At 35.2% G+C, this 24,154-nt stretch overlaps 1 protein-coding gene and 1 long non-coding RNA gene across 2 annotated transcripts; one reads left to right on the top strand and one right to left on the bottom strand.

The window, feature by feature from the left end:
- The first annotated feature begins 9,187 nt into the window (after positions 1-9,187).
- LOC149171610 (uncharacterized) lies at positions 9,188-10,381 on the top strand. The gene is made up of 2 exons (XR_016259569.1): positions 9,188-9,450; positions 9,634-10,381. It is a non-coding gene; the product is annotated as an uncharacterized LOC149171610 (long non-coding RNA).
- Positions 10,382-17,777: 7,396 nt separating this feature from the next.
- On the bottom strand, positions 17,778-18,448 carry LOC149171611 (ricin B-like lectin R40G3). The gene is made up of 4 exons (XM_089426032.1): positions 18,435-18,448; positions 18,197-18,332; positions 18,028-18,127; positions 17,778-17,971 (listed from the first exon to the last, which is right to left on the bottom strand). Exons 1-4 carry the CDS (start codon positions 18,446-18,448, stop codon positions 17,778-17,780), a joined length of 444 nt encoding a protein of 147 aa, XP_089282158.1.
- Between the last annotated feature and the right edge of the window lie 5,706 nt (positions 18,449-24,154).

Consider the following 24,154-nt stretch of genomic DNA (forward strand, 5'->3'; position numbering starts at 1 on the left):
CGAAGGAGATAGAGGGGTGAATCTTCCTCGTCTTCAGACCCCAAGATAGATAAGATGACCAAGATGATAGAGTCACTAGCCTCTGAAATCTCCAAATTAAAAGTGGAGCAGCACCCTATGAAAGGAAGAATTCCTAATACTTTTGCTCATAGAAATCCGAATCCATATAGGAGAGCAAATGAGCAATTGCAGATCATGCAAAGGAGCAAAGATGCCAATGAAGACCAAAGAGTGAAGACCCCTTTCTAGAATGTAGTCATGGAAGAGGAGTAGTTTGATGAAGATGATGAGATCCATTGCATGGAAGACAAAGGCAGTGCCTCCTTTTTGACCTTAGCTGCCTATGAGAAGTCATTATCCGATGACCAAATCAGCCAAGAGTGGGACGGTGAAGCTGTTCTACAAACTGAAGATTAGCAAAGATACAATCTGAGGTCGAAGATGAACAGTGCCAAGGAAACCCCTGTCCAAAGAGTTGTTGTCCCTATAGAACAACAAGCTAACAAGCAAAAATGACTAGCAGCTGATCCCATCATTCTCAAAGCTCCAGCTCAAGAGGTAAGAGGCCCTGACAAGTCCCCTTCTCCTTTCAGTTTTGAATCAGAAATCCAGAAGCTGAAAATATCTATACCTCTGATGGAACTGGTAAAGAATGAAGCCTTTAAGAGACCCATCCTTGAAGCCCTTGAGCTGAAGGCCACACAAGCATCAAACAACTATGTGAATTTACAAGATGACAAACCTGCAGTTGTGCTTAGCCCAATGACTGAAACTTCTAATGACAATTCCCCATCATTCTATGTCTCCTTATCTATTCATGACAAAACCCTTCACAACTGTCTGCTGGACACAGGTGCCAGCCATAATCTAATGCCAAAGGCTGTCATGGATGAGGTAAGCCTTGACATCACCAGGCCTTATCATGATTTGTTTTCTTTTGAGTCTAGAAAGGTGAAATGTTTGGGGTTAATCAAATATCTAGCCATCACCCTGTCTCATCTGTCTATGAAGAGCATGATGATGGATATTGTGGTAGCAGATGTTCCCCCCTAAGTTTGGCATGCTTCTTTCCAGGGGTTGGATAAAAAGATTGGGAATACATTTTCCAGAAATGTTGCAAACTTGTATTTATATATTGATGGCATAAGATATTTTAACACCACCATTTGCTTGATTCACGCGGTTGTAACATTGGTCTACCCAGCTGATATGGAAGAATATCAGTGTGTAAGCCGAATGTCAGTTACTGAACTCAGCTCAGGCAGCAGTCTTGGCCGAACTCTCTTTTGCCTTTTCCTATGCGGATAAATGGGATAATGAGTCATGGTTTTCGTGTTGTGAGATTCAATTTCTCATGTTTGTGTCATAAACATGTTGCTAAGGGAACATTGTGGAAAGTGAAAATAAGTTATTTAGTCGATAAATATAAGTATTTTTGGTTTTAATATTTTAATGTTTCCCTTCTCTCTTTTCAATTGTTTTTTGTTACCTCATATTTTCCTTTGTTTTTTCAATACGGAAAAATGTTTTTTTTTCTTTTCATGAAAAAACAATTTTCATGGCCCAATAACCATCCTAGGGCAAAGAATAACCAATTACACCAAAAGATATGGTCAACACAGCCAAATTAAAAAAAAAAAAAAAGGTACATTCTGTTATAATCCATACAAATGTGCCTTGTTGGAGGCAGATACTCTTTTCCACATATTTTTACTGAGTTTTTAATAAAAACCATACTAAAATCTTGTTTTAAATATTTTTCTTATCATATTTATTTGAGAGAATCTATGTTCAATTTATCCATAAAATTGGAATTCAGTTTTTTAACAGTATAGTTTGTAACAATAACAACATAAAGAAACAACTTTCTCTACAATGTTGTATAACAACATAAAGAAACAACTTTCTCTACAATGTTGTATAACAACATAAAGAAACAACTTTCTCTACAATGTTGTATAACAACATAAAGAAACAACTTTCTCTACAATGTTGTGATAAATTCTTAAATGGTATTGAAAGTCTTTGTATTCATGAGACTATTGTGAATATATGTTGCATAATGATACTTATTTGTTTCTTAATCGATTCCCTATTTTGAAAGAAGATCAACTATCTGATTTTGTTCTCTGTAGATGTGAGTGTAGGTGATGCTTTGGAAGGAAGGTTCCAGATTCATGATATGTCTCATCCAATTTGACTGAATATGGGGGTTGAAATTAGTGTAATCTTTGACCCAATCTATGATGCTCTTGGCATCTCCATGTACATAAATTTTGTCCAACCCCAACCATTTGGCGAAGGTGAGAACTCCCCAGAGCGCATTAAGCTCAACTCTACTATTTGTCCCCCTTCCTCCCTGCCATTAGAAGTGGTAAATGTGCCCTGGTTCTAGGATGACAGCACCGCATCCACACCTCTCTGTTGGCTATCCCCATAAAAAAAAACCCGTGGGGTAAATCCCCTTAATGTTCTTGTAAATATGCTTCCTTGTTTTTTCCAAAGGTTTCTTTGGACCAATCCCAGAAAAAAAGGTGATGCTCTTTAAAAGCAACTCCCAAACCGCCAGTACCTTATGTTTGAACAACCAAGCATTTTGACTTCTCCATATGACCCAGATAACATAGAAGGGGAGGGAATGGTATTTCGGCTTGTCCTTGGACCATATAAGAAAGAAGTTTTCAAGAGAGATATGTGTTCTCAAATGACCCAGATTAAGAATGGTCATCAACCCAGACTAAACTTCTGTGGTAAACAAGCATCCAATGAAAAGATGACCAGCCTCCTCAGCATGCATCCTGCACATGGAGCAAATACTCGATCCTTGGAAACCTCTGCCCTGTAAATTATCCCAACTGAAAATTATTTTGTGGATAGCCAGCCACCAAAAGCATTGGAGTTTTGTAGGAATCTCCCAACCCCACGCTGCCTTGTACCAACTGATAAAATTGAAGGGATTTTCCATTAAAGGAAGAGGATTGTATATTTCCTTAACTTTTGGGAACCCATATTTAATAGGGCCTTCCCATTGCAATATGTCTTCCCCTTCTCCATTGAATGTACCAACTTCATATAGGTTTGTGATGTATGCTTCCCATTCAATGGCCATGTTCTCAGTCAAACCAATGTCTATAGCTCTCAACTAAGCCGGATGCGCCGTAAATTGATTATTCATGACAATTATATTTACAACTTTGTAGATTCCCCTTTCATGCAAAAGGGTAATCAAGGCAACTAATAAGGTGTGATTACCCTTTAGGCCTTTAATCACATCCAAGCTTACCTCCACTTTGTTCCCATCCCCGATAACCCATCTCGTCTTCCCCAACATCTAGTGACAATTTTTCATTATGCTCCTCCATATAAATCAGGTGTAAATTGTCCTTCTTATCCCCATCCTTGACCATGACGAGAGATCATGTCCCTTCATGTACTTATCTCTGATTATTTGCCCCCATATTTCATTGTCACTAGCTTCCCTCCATATACTTTTTATGATTAAGGCACAACTGAAATTGTGGGTATCCAAAATACCATGTCCCCCCTCATCTATCGATCTTGCCATGGCCTTCCACCTTACCAAATGAAACTTCCTCTTCAGTTCCATACCAAACCATAAGAATCTTGCCATAATCTCGTCAATCTTTTTACAAACCTCCATAGGCAGCAAAAACAAATGCATCCAGTGTACCAAAGTATTTTGTAGGACAGATCTGACTAAGGTCAAACGCCCTCCAATGGAAAGCCATTTTTGTTTCCACCTTGAGATTTTATTATTGAATCCATCGAGTAGCCAAGCCCAATCCTTGTTGTAATATCTATTTTCCTTTAGCTGGAACCCAATATACTTGATGCCTTCTTCCAAACTGTTCACAGAGATCCCAAATAAAATACAAACCTCCCTGCATCTTGGGTCTTTGGTGTCTACTGAGATCAATATTGATTTGCTGGTTCCCATAAAGAGGTCAGATGCCTCACGAAATAAAAAGATGATCTGGTGAATAATCTTCCAATCATCGTTATCATTCATGCCCCCGAATAGAAGGTCGTCTACAAACATAATATGATTAACCTGCATATTCCTAAAAACTTTCACTCCCTTGATACTACCACTTCCTTTAGCATCTCTCATCTTTTGACTCAAACAGTCCATGACCAGAATGAATAAGAGTGGTGATAATCCACATCCTTGTCAAAGACCTCGGAATTCGCTGAAGAATCTGGTTGGGTACACATTAATAACAATAACGAAATTCATTTACTGTATACATCCCATAATCCATCCAATGTTACTCAAGGAGATTCCCATAATCTATTCATTCATTGAATTTCTTTCCTTTTCCATCTCAGCAAGGATGGATACATTTACCTTATTTATGAGAAAATATATCTACCATCCTTTGTCGTAGATATCAATAATTCAAACCCTATTTATCAATATATCCATGTAGAGTATTAAATTTTATATTTTAGAAAAAAAAAATTAAGTAAAAAAAAATCAATTATATTATTTAGCTATTACTTGTGATGGATCGTCACATACATCAGTGTTAGCATTCCTTGATCCTATTCCGATATTAAGTATGTTATGAAACACTATAATTTGTATATCTTATGTGTTGGGATGTATATATGAGTCACTAAGTTTGAAAAGGAAAACTATAATGATGTAAATGATATGGTGTGTTTTCATAGCTTTGATTACTTTACCTTATTCCTTATGTTAGTAAATAAGGCAGTTCTTTGAGGATTTATTGTTTTTTGATTTTAATGGGCCATCCTCATGGGACTATGTACATACATAGATAATAATCAATTCTAATGTAACTTAACTAAATTAAAATAGAAAAAAAGGATGAAATCTTTGCTAGGGTGAATATTATTGAGGTTGTCGGAAGCAATGCCTGGTTTCCTTCAAGACTAATCATGAACGCGAGAAGGCAATTAGTTGTGTCGTATTACTTCCACCATGGTGTTTGTGTGAAGGCAACCTTCGGTGGAGAGATGCATTTATGCATTCACTGGTGGCTTAGGTACTTCATAAGGCAGCATATAGGTCTAAGTATGTCGATCTTGTGTTTGCAGTACAGGTAAGAAGCGTGAGGACAATGCCAAGTGCATACCCTCCATTTCTCTAGCAGCCACTAGAGGGTTGAACGAGAGAAGTGATGTAATTATGTGGGCGACTAGGGTGATGATATTTTACAAAAGAGAGCCGAGTGCAATGCCATTATAGGCCCTCTTATGCATTTCATTTGGTGGCCACCAAAATGACTCAGTAACTCTATTTCTATTTACTTTTGGTTACAGTCTGGTAGTTTTCATACATTATGGGTTCTTTAGACATCTGCCCACTAGGGTGATTGCGAAATTGGAAATAGTGTGGGAGGGGAAGTGGTAGGGTTGTTAGCTCAACTAGATCTACTTTCCTTGATTCCTTATTTTTTTGTGTCTCTGAGTTTCATTGGTGAATTGGTGGTCAATACTTGGTCGATACCTACTTGTGTATTCCAATATTTTTTCCTGAGGTGGTGTGAATCCTGGTCACTAAATCTAGAGTGGGTGGTCCCAATTGTGGAAGTGGTGTTGTTGGCCTCAACAATGGGTATTAATTGTGGTTTGAATTCGACTTATTCATGGAAAAAATTTGTTCGGGTGTGATGCTGTTTGGAAGAATTCGTTTGACTCTGGAGCAAGATTCCACACACTTCACTTAACATTGGTGCGATGCCTTCGGTGGTGCAAGGGAGGTCTGCGACTTTGGGAAGAACATGCACCGTTTCAATATTGGTGGTGAATTAGGGCTTAGTGTGGGCGAAATTGTTAAGAGGCCCTCCTATGCACATCCCCTCCATGGCACCAAGAAGTTCCCATCTGGGCAATAATGCAAGAGGAAAAGCCTCGGCGATTACGCTTAGGAGTCGTCATCAGGTCAAGGAGCCTACGCCCATTGGTTCAATCAAGAAAGGAAGGGTGCGCACTATGGCCCTCACAAAGGACATCGACCATTGTAGAGGAGGGGTGGAACCCCCGCCTGTGTCGCCCCAACTCAACCGCGATAGTTCGTTAGATTGCTGCTAAAGAACTATGAGAAAAAACGCAAGGAGGAGCATGAAGCAGTGATGGCGGCTTTGTCCCAATTCCAATACTTCCATTATCATTTGCGGGAAAGAGTAGTCGTGTTGTGGCGTGGACACACTCACATATTAGAGAAATTGGAATAGTTAGAAGCATGGCTGGCCCACTTGGAGAAACACATCAAATACCCTTTCTGCCCTCCATATCCACCAAGGATTGGGCCAAATAATCCAACTTCTATCACTTCTGACCGCTGAGTATGTTCACAGGTGTTTCGTTTGTTCTATCTTTTTTTTCGCATCTTTGACCTTTATGTCTATGGTTGGCTATCTTGTGTATTTTTTGGAATGTTTGTCATGGTTGGGTAATGCTGGTCCAAAAACGCGATCGAAGTGAGACCAATATATTTTTCTGGACTAACTTTGTAAATAGTTACATTCGCAGGTAATAGAAAATTTTGACTTACAAAAAAAAATTAATATATTAACAACAATATATAAACACACATTTTTTTCCCAAAGAAACTATAAATTTATTTATATATAAACAAAATTACATTAGCATATGTTCCATGATATCCTTGTGACTTTATACCTCCTAGATATTGAGGTGTTTTGGTTCCAATAACGATTTACAAAAAGATTGTTTTGTGTTTCAATGATGGAGAAAAGAACCCTAATATATTTTGTAATTCTGTTATATCTTCCTAAATAACATTTTACAAAAAGTTGGGCCCATTTAACACTTTGCTGCCCATAACTTAAAAAAAAAATTAATCTGAATAAATCATTTATGTGATGTGAAAATGAAAAAAACTATTTAGATCCTCTAGTTAGTTGGCCTTCCTTATGTTCAATCATTTCCATTTTCCTTTGTCCATTTCCAAACTAGCTTTTGAGAGTGAGTATATTTGCATATTTCTTGATTTGTAAATATAATCAAAAGTGATATGTGGAAAAAAAAAATCTTTGTAAAATTTGAAGATATAGTACTACAAGCAAAGAGTTTCTTGTGTAGTTATGTCTTCAATTCAATTTATTACTTTACTTGATTCTTGATAAATATGTAAAGAGATTATTTTTTCATAAATAACAAAGTGAAAAAAAAAAAAAACAAATTTAATACAATGATTGGAATTGGATCAATTTTTGACAAGAATATATATATATATATATATATATATATATATATATATACACATTAAAGAATATATATATTCTTTTTAAAGAATATATATAAAAATATTCTTTCTTTTTTAAATATTGATCTAACTTCCAATAATTTTGTTTTCAAAATTTCCATTCACCTTGTTATTCATGAGAGAATAAACTTTTTACATATTTATGAGAAATCTCATGAAGTAATAAATTAAATAGAAGACACAACTACACAAGAAACATTTTACTTCCACTACTATATCATCAAAATTAAACTATTTACATCTATTACAAAATTATTAAAAATTGGATCAATATTTGAAAAGAATATATATATATATATGATTCATTAATTTAATAAATTAAAAAATATTAAAATTCATGTTATTTTTAGTTTTATTTTTATATTTTTTTTAATGATTAAAAAAATTCAATTTAAACATTAACTTGTATAACTTGCAAAATAAAATATCAATTTACCCAAAGGGACCATATTCTTGTGGATCACATCTTGTCAGTTTATTAGGAAAGTCTAGAGGAAATTGAGCTTGTGACTTTTCATTAGAACAATGCATTAGAGTGGAACTCGACCAATTGACCTAAAACTCCCACCTATTTTGAAATGATAATATATTAAGCTAAACTTTTAAAATTTTCAATTTTAAATTTTTTCCATTATAACCAAAATTCAAAATTATTAAGATTCCTTTGCATTTTTTTGAAGTGCAAGGATAATAACAAATAATTTAGGTTTTCAAATAAAATTTGATATAATAATGATAGTAAATATTTTTTTAAATATTAAAACATTATAATTTTTAATAATTATATTATGAAATAAATTTTATAAATAATTATTTTATTATTATTAAAAAGAAAAAAACCATTTCTTTTTTAACTTTATAGAATTTCAAAAGTATCTTAGCAAAACACCTTCTCACAAACTATTTGATATATACACCTTCTCACGAACTATTTGATATTTGGTATATATTCATTTAAATGTTTTAAATCATTAAAAAAAAATTAGTTATTTATTTACCCTAAGAACTTATTTAAATTCAACTTCGCAATGAATGGGTGACCTCTCATCGTTGTAGTGACGACAAGAAATTCATTTGATGTGGATCGAATTTATACGTATCAAAAAATAATTTCATTTGATGTGGATCGAATTTATACGTATCAAAAAATAATTTCACATTAGATGCATGACTTCCTTCGAAACGTTAAAAAGATTCCAAATATATATCACGTACAAAGCGTTGTGTATTATTTTAATTTTATATGCAAAATAAATGAAATTCACATATATTTAGATTAGATATTCCCTAAATATTACATGTGACCCATTATTTTTAAAGTCGAACAGACTCTCTTTTTTGTAAGACGGCGTTGTTTGTGAAATCTAAGTTTACATTTCCCGATTGGACCACCAAAATTTAAGTTGTTAGGAAGGAAATGGTATTAAAAATAAAAGTCACGCTTCACGTTGTTGACAAATTTTCCATGAAGTTCAATTACCATGTTATTAATTATTTAATGAATAATAGACTTTTAAGTTATATCTTTTAAATACCGTTAATTTCTGTAACAATTTAAGCTTTATTAGTATGAAATTGATCTATGACGCATTGCTTTAAAATCTATAAAATAATGTCAATAATGAAAGTGGCAGGCTGAAAAAATCAAACTTGGAATCTCATACTTTTGCTTATTTTTTTCTCATCATACTTTTCCTTATATGCAGATAAAAGAATGCCGACCAATAACCTACAATTTTATATAAAATAAAAGTTGAGAAATTTTGTAGTGAAAATTGGATTTAGTTAGTATGTGACGTACATCGAATTATAATTACGCCGTAAGGCGTTCCCCTTTGAAACTAACTCTCCTCAGGTGATTCGTGGATATCGTTTCGACCGTCAGATGACATGTTAGACGATTAAAATGTTATTAGCCGTTAGATATCACCATTTCCGCCGAACTATTATTTATTCAATTACCAAATTATTATTTATTCAGTTAGTTTGTTAACCTTTCCATTTAGGGCCGAGGGGGAGCGGAAAGTCGACATTCCTGAGGGCACTGAACAGGCTCTGCGAACCGCCCTTCAATTCCGTCTTCATCGACAACGACGACATCACCAGCCTCAACGCGCTCGCCCTCCTGTGCCATGTGAGCATGCTCTTCCAGACGCCACCCCTCTTCGAAGGTCGGTAATCAGTTTGATGCATGGCAGGAAAACCGCTGAGTTCGAAGGCATCCAAAGCTGCTGCAGCTTTTTCCCTGTTGAAATCCCTCAATGGAGGAGGACCAGCAGGGCTTCGATTCTTCTTGTGTTCGTTTTCTCTAAAGAACCCCATTCTGATAAACCCTTTGTTGCTTGTCTCTCTAGGTTTCACTTGAAGGGTTCAATCCTCTGAAGCCTGCAATTTGCCAGTCAGTACGAGGTGGCTGCTTCAATTGTTCCGAAATTGAACAGCATAGCAGGTAGACAGTTGAATTCGAAGGTAGCCAAAGCCGTTGCGGCTTTTTCCCTATCGAAATCCCTCAATGGAGGAGGTCCGACAGGGCTTTGATTCTCCTCTGGTTGGTTTTCTCTAAAGAATCTTGTTCTGATAACCCTTTGTCTCCGTTCTGATAAACTCTTTGTCCCCTGTCTCTCAGGGTTTGACTCGAAGTGTTTCAATCCTCCGAAGCCTACAATCTGCAACGTTGTGCTTCAGGTTTATATGGGCACTTACCTTATACCAGTTCAGGCTTAGTTTATGTCATGGGAATTAACAGGGATTACAACATCAAACCAAAATCTTGGCAGGTTATTTTCCATGAAGATATTTTGAATGTTTACTTTAGGGTTAAATAAATTTTTGTAAGTATGTATATAATATTATCACTAGTTTAGGGTAACAGATGCTTCGACGGGGAGCACCATTGTGTATTATACAGAGTATCTCCAATGTAACCAGATTGTTGTAGAAATAATAATACGATGGGCCTCAGCTAACAAATCAAGACGATGAGCCTTGAAAAACAAAATTGAGAGGTACTGATGTTCCACAATGAACACATATGTATTACATGTATCGTTGCTAATGGTGTTTATGCTTAAACACATGGACTGAATTAGACATGATGAATCTTGGAGCTTAGTTGCAACACATATGGCTTATCATTACCATTACATTGAATGTTTATGGGAATTGTGTTACTTTTAGAGAAGTGATGAATGGTATGGCTTATTACATGCCCTGTTTGATTACTAAGCCAATAGGTGTTCTATTTTGCATTAACTATAGCTATGGAGTTAGTTCATACTATACACACATCGAATAAGGTGTCGTTATGAGTAATGGTTATCATTCTATTACAGGAATCAGTATTCAAATCAATGGAAGTTAGCCATTAGTATTACCCATATAAATATGCAGTATAATTCCATATTAATCAGTACTTGTATTGTTATAGTTAACCAAGCTTTATTTCCAGTGATAACAGTCTAGTCATATGATAGATTTCTACATAACATATGTCTTACTAATGATGCTGGAGGATCTGGTACTGGAATTTGATATGTTATTAGTGGTAGTAATGGATATGAATGGTTACACTGGTTCAATTGCATCGACTGCTTAACCTGAAACCCTTACTTCTCTAGCTACTGATGCTTACTTAGCTCTGCCGATGCAGGGTATAATGATATCAGAGACAAATCATAGCCTCCTAGCATTTAAGTCCTGCAGATATAACGTTGTGCTTCAGGTTTATATGGGCACTTACCTTATACCAGTTCAGGCTTAGTTTATGTCATGGGAATTAACAGGGATTACAACATCAAACCAAAATCTTTGCACACTAAATGACATTCCTAACAAATGTCAGTCGTTCAACTCAATGTCAGGTAATCCTGCGCAGTAAACTTGTAGATGTCAAACAAAATCAATGCATTGAAAGATGGTGTGCATGTCAAATCCAATGTTTTTAAGCTATAGATGGAACTGCAGAAGAAAATTGAAAGTTTGCACAAAGGAAGTTTGGGGATCAAACCATCTAAGGAAGTCGCGGTTCATTTCTAAGAATGATGGTATCCTTTGCACACATGCATACCTTCTGGCGACTAGAGTCATGATGAGGCTTAATCATTTTTTCCCATGATCTGATTAGACCTTGTATTTTTACAGACATGCTCAAGAATTCTAACTGGAAAACAAAAGAATTTAGCTTTAAGCTTAAAATTAGCAACAAGGCATTGTACCCTGTATCATTCTAACTACAGAGCAAATTTTCTGTATTGTTACCAGCAAAATATACAAGTACGGTACCTAATTGCTTAAATTCGTTAAAGATATTAGGTCTTCTTATGATATTGTACAGCATTTCGATATTTATTTATTTCACAATTATAATCACCCTGAAAATACAAAGACATGATGCCCAATGTGCACTTGCAAAAAGATGCCTTCCTTTGTCATATTCATAGCTGAAAACTTTATTGAGCAATATCAAAATATAAATAAAGAGTTTTGCATGTGCCACAGTAGGTAAAAGGAGCTGCTTTATGACAGAACCAAGAACAGCAAGAAATTCTTCCTTTCTACCCTCCAACTCTGGAAGAGCTTTCCAAGTGCTACGCTTCAGTGATTTGAAATTTTGCACTGTCAGCTCTTCCAATATGAAGAATAAGCTATGCACAAGGCATATGATCTTCTGAAGCTATAGTCCCGACCAAGTAATGCTCTCATCACACAAATTTACATTTATCCGACCAAGTAATGCTCTCATCACACAAATTTACATGTATGATTCTTCACTAAAGCTACAGCTTCTGTAACCAGATTTGGTTATTGTGCTGCAGAGTTCCTATTAGTAAAAAAGCCAGTAGGAACCTACAACAATGCAGGTTAACTATTTTGCAAGATATATTTAATCATCTCCTTACAATATCCATTTTCTACTGATTCTGTAACAAACCTTTCATTGATTGTACCTTTTGGAATTCCAAAGAGGGTAACAAATATTTCCCTATGGCATTGATCACATATGAAAACTGACCTTCAACGATCAATTTAAGAAGAGTGGCCCCTGGAACCATACATTTTGCATAATCATTGAAGGGATAGGGTACAACACGGTCATCCATGCACTGTCCCAGTTGGAACATTTATCAAAAGGATGCCATACTGAAAAATTATCACATTTTGTATTCTTTTTAAGTAATAGTCCTTTGTCTGGACTCCGAATCAGACTCCGAATCAAACAGCTCAGAGAATTTAGAAATAGAAGTCCTTTGTTTGAGTCAGACAGTTCAGAGAACACAAAATCCTAGCATGGAGAAATGCAAACATGAATAATATAAAGGAAAATGCTATTATACCATTGATGTTATTATTTGAATTCAGCTAAAGTTCGCAGAAACTATACCTCTGCTATCTTTCTCAATGACTTCGTTTTTCTACGCAATCAAATAAATTCATCATGCATTCCAAGCTCCTATTAAGCAAAATATGACCAGAATTTCATTTACATTTAAGAAATACCTGCCAAATATGTATTGGTTCAAAGAAGCCCTCCCACTCTTCGTGCACCTCATTAAATAGGGAATGAAACAACGACGTAAAACCCTTCATCAGCTTCTTTCTTACTTGTAAATCTGCGAGACTGAATCTCCATTTGTTAACAGTTTCCTCGACGAATATTACAAAAATCAATGAAGAAACCCTGCTCCATCCTTTGTTTCAATTGATTATCTTTTGAGACTCGTGTATTGAAACGAAAAATAGCTTACAAGTTCACCACAGTTTCTACAACGAAATAATGATTCAGCGCTAAATTTCAGCGGTCCAAGATTACAGAAGGCGCCAATATCAGGATTACAGAACGAAAATTCAACGCGACCTGCGGAGCGGTGACGCAAGAGAAATGTTGTATTAATGTTGCTACATGATCTACGGAGCATTGATGTTCTGAGAAATTACCTATCGAAATTACGATAACAACTGGTCATAGTGACCAGATTTATGGTAAGTGTCTTCAGCTCATGTATGATTCTTGTGCCGGCAAGCCCTTGTTGTTATCAAGTGTGGATGAAGCCAAATCAAAGCTAGTGAATTCCAACAAACCTAAATTGATGGAATGAAACAAAACAAAGCTACTGAATTCCAACAAAGCTAGATTGATGGAATGAAATGGAGTGATTCCATGCTTACCTGCGTATTCAGGGGCCAGATAACCAAAAGTGCCGGCCAGCCTGGTTTCAACAGAAAACTTTCCATTAGGGGCCAGCTTGACTCACTGGTTATAGCTCTGCCGATGCAGGGTATAATGATGGATCTAGGCAAGGTGGTAGTGAGTAAGAAACTGATGGATCTACTTATGCATTTACCTTGGCTTTTGTTGTTGGATCAAGGTCAACTACTAGCTATGTATCTTGAACAGAATCGACAGCTTAATCGACGGATTATCAAGGGCTAAACCACTAGAATAAACAGCATAACCAAAAGAATAAACTAAAGCAATTACTGGATCTGCTCAATCCAGTAGTGCTGCGCTTGGAACTGGCTCTACCTATGTTATTGGTGCTACTTTCACTCGGTAAACTGCCTCTCCCATGACTATTGGTGGCTCTGGGTCTTTATCTATAAACTATGAAAACTATGACTCTGGTTCTCTATATGATGGATCTCGCTCTCTTTCATATCGGTATGACTTATTCATGAGTAGTTGATTGGTCGAGTTGAAGAAGTTGATTATGTTGTTTCATAAGTTGATCTAGCACCAGGAGTCTCAATTGTAGTGTTTATTCCTTCCATTATTACTCCTAATGTAATCAAAGAGAGTATTTATTAGTTTCTTTCCCATGTTCTTGAGAGAGCTAGTGGCAAGCTGTAAATATTCATTAACATAAAATTATCGGAGAGATTCACATCTTTTAGCCTGGGGAAAATGATTTGAGGAATGCACATCTCAGATATCCATGTTTCATTCATATTATACATGCTTTGTGGCTTTGGTTGCAACTTATTGTCAGCTCTTTTTATTTAGAATAACATATCTCTCTTGGAACATTAGGTGCTCTATGACACTTTTGATTGCTCTGAGATGCACTTGGGGGGTTCTTTAAGCACAAGATTGTGGTAGGAGAAAGGAACTAAATCCACCTAATCTAGAATTGCTTATACAATTGGTACAAATTACAAGCTGATAAATAGTCTTTGTTCTACAGAATGACAACTCTTCAAACTACACAGGTAAAGACCATTGATGGATCACAGTGTTAACATAGATTCTAGTGCTTGAAATAGATTCTTAGCACTTCTTGGCCTTGTAGGAAGTAAAATACTCCTTTTACCCATTGGAGGTTTCTTTTGAAAAGTAGAAGGCACGATCCCAAGTCTATCTGCAAGAATTGGGCAGATTGATGGAGAAGGCATTGGATACTACTGGACTTCTGGCTGAACATCTGAATTTGAAAGAAGTGTGATTTGGTAGGAGATTGGTACAACACGAGGTGACAATTTGGGGGCAATTGCTGGTATTTTTTGCTTTCCTTCATCGAATAGGAACTGCACCCCACCTTTCTGTTTAGAGATCCTAGTCAGTGGTATGTTTTCGCTGGATCAGCTAATACAGTGCTTCCCCCTTCTTTCTTAAATCATTTGAATCCACTGGCACTTATGATCACTTGCACCTCTTATACCGTTGTATTGATGATGTAAAATATGTAAATAATTGTATAGCAAATTCAATGGAGTTGGCCTCTGGATGATCATAGTTCATTGTTTGTGATTGACTTGACTGGGGGTTGGCCTCTGTATAGCTTTGTATCCTATGTTTCTTTATCAGCCCATAATAATAAAAGTTTATTACAAATGTGTGTGGTGCTTGTTTGTGCTACTGTTCTTTGTATTATGTTTGGCACTTTTTATGAAGTAACCGCGATGATGATACTTCAGGTATTTCGTGGCAATGTTGATTTGCTCTGTCTGATTTATAAGATTTCTGTTGTTATTTCACGGGAGGTTGCTATGCGCTGTATCATCTCCAAGTGCAGCCGAGGATAGTTAACAAATCGTGAACTCCTATGGAAAATGAGCTTTCAAAGGATCTAAAGAAAGTGGATTCTCAAGGAATTTATGTCTTATTTTTAAAACTAGGGTTTTAAGTATATCACAATGTTTCTTTAAATGTCCTCAAGTCAATGGTAATGGTTGTTAGAGAGCCGTGGACTTACATGAACGAATAATAATGAATTTCAAGAAAATGTTGTGTTCAAAGATATCTTTACAGTGGCCTCTAAGCAGCTCTCTCTCATATCCTACATGAATTTGTAGACCACACTAACATCAAATAATATATCAAATCTGCTATGAATCAAGTAAATGAGGCTCTAGTAGTCTTCTTGTAGAGAGTACCATTAATTTTCAAAGGCACACTCAGTCAATTTCTCTCTTGATTGATATGGTGTCAAAAATGGTTTATAGTGTTCCATCCTAAACATGTATAATGAATGGCGATTTATATTTAGTTAAATAAATATATTGTTATCCATTTACAAAACTTGGCTTCCATAAGGAAAAATACAACACACTCAGGTTTGTAATTCTAAATATCTCTATTTGTTGTTTTTTCAAACCCAAAATTAGGTTGACACTACTTCAATTTATGATTAAGTCACCAACATGTAAGTATTATCACTTGCACATTTATGATTAAGTCACCAACATGTAAGTATTATCATTTGCAAAATATAAACACTACAATCAAATTCACGATGCTTGAAACCAAAACTAATAATCAATCATTCTTATACCACACTATCGAGGCTTGCTTCAAAGTGTAAAAGGATTTCTTTAGTAGACAAACAAGATTGTGGCCCTTCTCAAAACCTTGGGTTCCTCCATATAAATCTCCTCATTGAGAACACCATGTAAAAAAATTGCTCCATATAAATCTCCTCAGTGAGAACACCATGTAAAAAAACACTATTGACATCCAATTGATGTATGTTATAACTCTTATACATAATGAATAATGTGTGAAAGAATAAGTAGGTAAGAGTTCATATTTGCAATGGGTGCAAAGATTTCAATGTAGTCAATATGAATATGATCTTGTTGAGAGAAGATTTTTGTCACGAGTAAATTTATGTTTCTCAATAACACTTGCAGATGGTAAATTTAGTCTTGTAGACCATTAGACATTTCATCACATTCTTTCTTTATGGCCGGGGAACTAAGTCTCAACTTTTATTTTTCATCAAAGGAATTGCACTCTTTAGTCATATCATTCTCCCATTTAGATTAAACTTGTGCATCTGAATGTCTATTGAGATCAATTCCTTTAGGATACATGCCATGAAAGCAACACTAACACACTATTTCTATCAAGTCTTTCTTGAGTCATTTATTGTACCTACATTAACACCGACAACTTCAATTGTCTTAGTCAACCATTGGAGAAGACAAATGTCCCTTATAGATGGAATTTTTGTATCAGATTCACCATGAGAATTCATAGTCAAATGATTAGATAAGCCATTGCTTGTAGTCAATTATATTGGAAAAGATCCACTCGAAGTGAAATCCGTTACACTAGTTGATTGCCTAGTGGAAAAGCTAGTCAATGCATTAGTTAAGGTTGTATAATAATATGCTGATATAGAATTTGTCCTAATCTCAAATGCATCATTTCTTAATAATCCATATGGGGACTTTAGTTTGGAAACCCTTGGAAGTCTACTTGTTAAAAGACAACATCCCACCTGCAAATAACTTTTCATTTTATTAGAATGAACAATTTGTAGGCATTTGCCAATTTGTAGCAATTTGTAACCTTCATGGCCAACCTTCAAGCAACAAAATTTGTTACAATTAGACGATTTATCAAATAAAGAATAGAGCTTCATACATGTATGATTTTTCTTTTTGCAATCATGACTCCCATCATGACCTGCCAAATTTCGACATTCCTCCAATTCATTTCCTTGGTGTGATTCAAGAGAGCAATATGTGCACTTTTCATCGCAACAATGGTTACCCATACAAGAGTGATCAGAGGAATGGCCCTTATCTAGAACACATCGCCAAAAACATTCAGAACATTTACAAACACATACAGAGAGTCCCTGTTTCAATTCTGCAAGTGATAAAATTGCCTCCAGTTGCAACTTTTGTACATCAGCATTCCCAGAAAATTCTGCAGTGTTGCAGTGAAGCCACTTTTCAACACGATCGCGTCGTCTATCAGACAATGCCACTAAGAAATCGAGAAATGTAGAGTGCCAAAGCCTATACGTTCAGCAAGAGGTGCAAGGCCAAGCAAACTTATGATGAACACCCAAACCTACAAACAAAAGAATGTGGAAAGTGATGCCAGAAAAACTTACAGAAAATGTCAGAAATGATAAACTTTCAAGTAGCATAAACCCTTCGTCCTTTCTATTGATAAACTTACAGAAATGATGCTACTTTCAATAAAGAGCTTGAAAGACAACTTGTTATTGTTAGATTGCTTACAATAGATGGGCTGGAGTTTCCATTTCTAGTTGCTCTGTTTCTTCCACTCAAAGAGGATGAGTTCATTTCCATCACGTATTCCTCCAACATGGCTATTTGCAGCTTTCGCATCCATATTCAAATTAATGTTGTTCACAAGCCTCAGACATTGATACCTATTTCCAACATCTGCACTTAAGGTCCACAGAACAGACTGCTCTGCCTTGTCATGATTATAATCTGCCAAGTATATTTGTTCAACAACATTCAACAAAAACTATGGATTAGGGGACCACCGTTGTAAACAGCTCTGTTGCAGCGCATAATGCCCAAGACCCTGGCATTCTGAAACCCTGAGTTAAGGTGGTTTATAGCATTGCAGTGAATACGACTTCTCTACATATCCAGAGGAGAGGCTATATTAAACAATGAAACTAAAAGGAAAAGGGAAATAGAAAGTTTTACCTGGTCCCATTCTTTATCCCCGTGTTTCAGAGCATGTATGGTGGCCTTGTTCACAAAGGCAAACACTCGGAAGCCAGCTTCATCCTTGACTCGAAGGCCCCATGAATCTACTCTGATCCATTGCTGACAAAAGGTTCTATCAAACAGGGGAATAAGGATAGTGATCAATCATCAATTATTAGATGAACAAATGCTTTCAGCGAGCTTCAAATAAAGTAGCTCAAACTGATGAACATACCTGATGAGGATCATGTGGGTTTTCCAGCGCAAGCACTACAACATCACCACGAGCAGCCAAGCAATACTCTGGGTTGGCTTCACAATGGATCTTAACCGTATGTCCTTGTGGCTCGACATTAGCCTGTGGTGGATAGAATGAACTCTGCTCACCTCATGGTGGATGGACTCCTTGTGAAGCACCCACTGTTCAATTTACCAACAAATATTAAAAATCGGCACTCACCCAATTACACCTAAACCTGAAGGTGACGTCCCCTGCGTGGTGAGTTGCAGAGCGGAGGAATTGCCTGGGCCGGAGTTTTGTGGTGAGCTGCAGGCGCCGAGTCAAGAAGGAAGGTGAGTGAGCTGTAGGGGACGAGTCGTGTTGGTTGGGGGAGCAACCCACAGTTTAGCAATTCCTCCACTTCGAATTGGAAATGACATCAACTCTCCGCTGCGGCAATTCCAGTGCCGATCCGATCTGTCAGAGAATGTCAGGATTGCCAGCTCTGATCCGATCTGTCAGGAAATTTCAGGAAATGAATGCGGAGCGGTGGACAGAGGGTGGCGGAGCTAGGGGAGGGTGGCGGAGGACGGAGGGATTGCCGACGGCCGGAGCCGGACGATTTTCTGGGCGACGATGGAAACCGGGAAATTCCTTCGCCTAGGTAGACTACTCCAAAAAAATCAATTGTGTAAATACAAATAACACACCCTACAAAGTGATGTCTTCTTGAATATTGATCAATATGAATGATTTTCATTTCACAGTTCTTGTGTTTTGATTCTTTATGAATAGGAATTGATTCATTCAACTAAAATTGGTATTGCTGATTTTGATGGCACTTTTGTTGTCCAGCTTGATGATTGGGTGCTATGCCGAATTTACAAGAAAAATGGTCATTCTCAGAGAGTACAAGGGGTAGAACGAGATGAATCACCAAGTGCAGATGAAGTGATGGCTTCTTTGTCTGATATTGATCAGCAAAACAAACTACAACTGCCGAAAATTGCCTCTTTCAGTGGGTTATTGGAGAGTGACGATCCTTTCATAGATGGTTTTTTTAACGATGAAGCCATGGATGGCAATGGAAACAACAACAGACTACCTCAAGTCCAGTCGTCCAAGCTCTCTCAAAACAATTTCAGCAATAACAATGACAACAATAGCGATTGGCGATATGAAGTTGTCCCAAAACAAGAAGAAATAGCAGTGGAGAATGACAACAAATTCAATTCTCTCAAGAGGACCCTCTCCTTAGCATATGGGGATGATGAAACCAACCCTGCAAAGAGATTCAACAACATGCAAAACAACTACAGCTACAACGTCAACAATAATGTTTCAACCTTGCTTAATTCAGTGCAGCCCAATCAAACTTTCCAACAACAAAACTTCCTAAGCGCATTGAATGACAGTCAACAGAATTTCAGACTTCCCTACATTCAGAACATGCATTGGCCCACCTAAGCAAATAGAAAAAAAAAATACTTCAATTCCAGACACACAGGTATGTGAATGCGTTCGGCCTTGATGGCAGTTGTATATCAGAAACAACTTTGGCTGTCCAGTCTAGGAAGATGAAGACATGCCACTGGTGAGATTGTAAACTACATAGCTGTAGATGCATATCGTTTTGGAGAGTTTCCGTGGTGGCTGCATTGGGGTTGGACCGTCCCTTTGCAAATTTGTGTAGCAATTGGCATCCTTTTTGCCACAGTTGGATGGGCAGCTATTCCAGGTTTGCTCATCATCATTCTTACTCTCATTCTAAACAAACTTCTGGCCAAAACCCTCCAGAAGTGCCAAAACTCTGGCCAAAAACTCTGCTGGCTCTAATTCTTTAGGGCATTCATACTTCTGGATACTCTGCAGAAAAACAACTCAATGCCTATGAAAAAAATTGCAGTGTAGCATGAAAATTAGATTATGCTTGTTTAAACTGATATAATATGCAACTTTCATCATAAAAATAAAAATGCTAGCACATACTACTTGACACAGCATTACCATTTAGAATAACCATAATTGTCCAAAAGACATAGCTAGCACAAATGCCGGTTGAATGAAAATAACACTGAAGCACAATTCCCATTCTAAAATCTAATTTCTGCATCCCTGTAATAAAAGTGGCATCATATAGAATGTTTCAAGCAAGGTCTGCAATTAGCTAAGTAATTGGACTGTTGAGAGGCCACGATGGATGAAAGTTGTATATACTATTATTCTCCAAGGACCACGGAGCTAACTGAAATCCATTTTTATATGATTTGTGACACAGGCAGAGTTAGTCCATATTACCATACTAGGAGTAATGACAAAGAGATGTCTCTGTGTACGATGTTGCCATGGAATATAATAGGCATAGGAACAGTGTGGGTTGGAGGACAATACAGAGCTCCTTCATGAGCCCAAGCATTTGTTTTCACCTCCTTATCAACCACCTGTGGCTTCTCTGCGTCATAAGGAATATATCCTGTCAGAGATTCAATTCATCACAACGTGATATGGTTTAAGGTCTTCATATTTCTAGGAAAATACATTAGAATGTTGTTTGAAAAGATTAACATACCTCTCCTTAAAATTTTGTATATGAATATGGATACCTAGTTGTTGTTCGTGTGAATTCATTTGTTTAACTTCACCTTCAATTAGGCAATCTTTAAGGTATCTAAACAAGTTCAATGGATATTTATGACTACTTTTATTATATTTCATAGCCACTTTAACCCCCGAATAGGGTTTTCGGCATGGCTTCCTCAATTCAAACTCATTATCATCGATTCTTGCTTTAAAAAAAGTCCATTCACATTTCAATATTCTTCCACACACTATGCCTTACGGCGTTTCCTTTGCAACATTAGGTGCAAATGCTAGTTATTATATTTACCAAAGTGGTTGGTAATGATAGTATACATCTCATTTAAAGATTCAAAGCCAAAGGGATAAGTTATGCCGTGGGACCGAAACACTTCAAAAGTCATTCCCGTTACCCACGCTAGGCGGCCGAATGTGTACGTACAATAATGCGAATAAGGCAACGCCAGTAAAGAATGCATAGAATCTTCAAACTGAAGAAACCGGAAGATTTGGAGCACACAGAGCCTGGCAAACGAACAAAATGTGGGCCCATCGAGGACTGGATTGGATTGGTCAGCGGTGTTATCGTATTGGGTGGTATTAACGTTCGAGATGGAGGCTGCTTTTATGTGAGACCGACCCCGCTTACAACGATTCCCAAACCTGTTGGCGGCTGTAGACAGGACGAAGTGCCCTGTGCTTTCCGATGACGACTTTTATGTACTGCCTAGAACCAGGATTGCAGACCATATCCTGACCACGGTAAGTTTTAAAATAATATAGACGTCCCATTAAGTATTTATTTCAAAGGAAAAATAGGTATTCAGCTGACTCACTAGTCGCTATATTATTGGAAAATAACTATGATAATAAAATATTTGTTATGTTGTTTTCATTTATGTTAAGTAAATCTTTTAGTGTCAGAAAATTGTCAAACTGTGAGTTATTATATTAATCAATTATATTTTATAATTTTAAAAAAATATTTATAATTTTTTATTTTAAATAATTTATGTATATCAAAAATGTATTTTCTATCAAATTTATAAATTAAAGATTGATATTTATTTTTAAAGTAGTGATGTTATATTTTTTGAGCGTGTGGTATTAATAAGTCATGATATTGGTCTATGATATTGTGATCTCCATCATAAAATAGAAAAAAACTTCATACTTAATTTTATATTTATTTACTCTAATTTTCTTGATTAATTTAATCTATTCAATCTATTATACACTTATTATTTTTTATTTTAATCTCTTCCCTAATCTTGACTTTCTTTGTTGGACACATTAAAATTGGATTTGTTTCTTTATTTGATGTGATTTATTTATTTATTTTATTGGTTTATGTGTTTTATATATTACTTTGGTTCATTCATTTTTTTATCTTAATCTTTTAGATTAATTAGATTTATTGTTTTGATTATTTAATTTTGAACAAAAATATTATTTAATTTTGGATATTTTTATTTCAATGTGGGCTTATGATTTATTATATTAGAATTTTTGTGTTGATTAAATATAATTTCTTGATTCAAAATTAATAGCTACATTATTATATTAAAATATTTTTTTTATTGATAAATAATATATTTTTAGTCAAAACTATTTGTTATATTCTAAATGTTAAAAATAAATTCTTTATCTGATGCAAAGATTGATTCTCTATCTTGTTATAATAATGAACCACACTAATGGTTAAAATTTAGTGGGCAAAATGTATTTTAATGTGAGTATTACTACCTAAAAATTTCTCAACATTCATAATATTGTTATATATATATATATATATATAAGTAACTTATTTTCTTATGATTAATAATAATAATAATAATAATTATATATATATATATATATATATATACACACACACACGCGGTTAGTCTAACTATATATATATAGACACACACACGCTTAGTCTAACTAGTGGATGAAATTCCTTTCTTCAGGAGTTTTTCCTAGTTAATTTTAACAAAAATTTGGGAGATAATTTTGAAAGATTGACTTTAAATTATTTAGTTTGTAAAATTCGAGTGCCCCAATAGTTTTTTAGGAATTCAATTCATTTATGCATTCAAAAATGTATTTTAAATAACAAAAGATCACAATATTACTTTAAATTGTATGACCAGTTTCCAGGCATAAAAATTTGTGGTGAAATCTTGATTTGTGTTATTTAAACTAGTTTTTTGACTGTATATATGGATCCAAGACCCTGAAAAACCCCTAGGACACTTCTATTGTGCACAATTCGTTTTAAAAATATATTTAACTTAAGTATTGGGGTTTTCCCAATGCATTATATTAGATATCATTTTTTGGATTCAACTGCCTTAAGTAAGTCATTCATCTATAACCATTTCCATGAGAGGTAGTTGTAAGTAACTAATTTCTCATGATTTTTGAATAGTCCACTTAGCACTCATTGCATCGGGTGCAATGAGTATTAAGTGGACTATTCAAGAATTATGAGAAATTAATTAGTTACGACTACCTCTCATGGAAATAGTCATAAATGAATGACTTACCACAATTAAATCCCAAAAATAATATCTAATATATTTAACTATTTATTAAAATATAAAATAATATTATAAATTATATTTAATATAGATATAAAAATTTTAAAAACTTAATTCAATTAAACTACATTTACATTTTTATTTATTATTAATTTAATATTATAACTATATATATAATTAAATAAAAATTAAATATGCCACACCCACGCAACTCAATTACCCATCATCATGATATGAAGTATTAACAATTATGATCATTAATATTTATGCAAACTAACATTAAATACATTTATTAAATTCTAAAAAAATAACATAATATTATTTTTTAATTTTAAAAAGTGTTATTTTTTTAATAGTAGTAAATATTATTCTTTTAATTTAAAAAAAAAATAGATTTATTTTTTAATAATAACAAATAGGTGTATGAGATTTTTTTGGACCTGTGACTTTTTAAGAGGAAACACATGCTCTTAATCGTTATGCCCACTCAAACTATATAATAATGATGATTCGAGCAAAACATAAATAATGATTAGTAACTCCTGGTAAATATATTTATTAACATTTTATTCATATCCATTTTTTATGCAAAGACTTGCTTAAATAAATGATGGTAAATATGTTATTTACTTC

Source organism: Pinus tabuliformis, chromosome 4_2 (genome assembly GCF_031772625.1).
Source record: "Pinus tabuliformis cultivar Carrire ecotype Pingquan chromosome 4_2, CPIR1, whole genome shotgun sequence".
NCBI classification, from domain to species: Eukaryota; Viridiplantae; Streptophyta; class Pinopsida; order Pinales; family Pinaceae; genus Pinus; species Pinus tabuliformis.

What these genes read in the sequence shown, in the direction of transcription:
- LOC149171611 (XM_089426032.1), bottom strand. An exon ending in GGGATAAAGAATGGGACCAG is followed by an intron (nt 18,128 to 18,196) that starts GTAAAACTTTCT and finishes CTGGATATGTAG; the next exon opens with AGAAGTCGTATTCACTGCAA. An exon ending in CAACAGAGCTGTTTACAACG is followed by an intron (nt 17,972 to 18,027) that starts GTGGTCCCCTAA and finishes TATACTTGGCAG; the next exon opens with ATTATAATCATGACAAGGCA.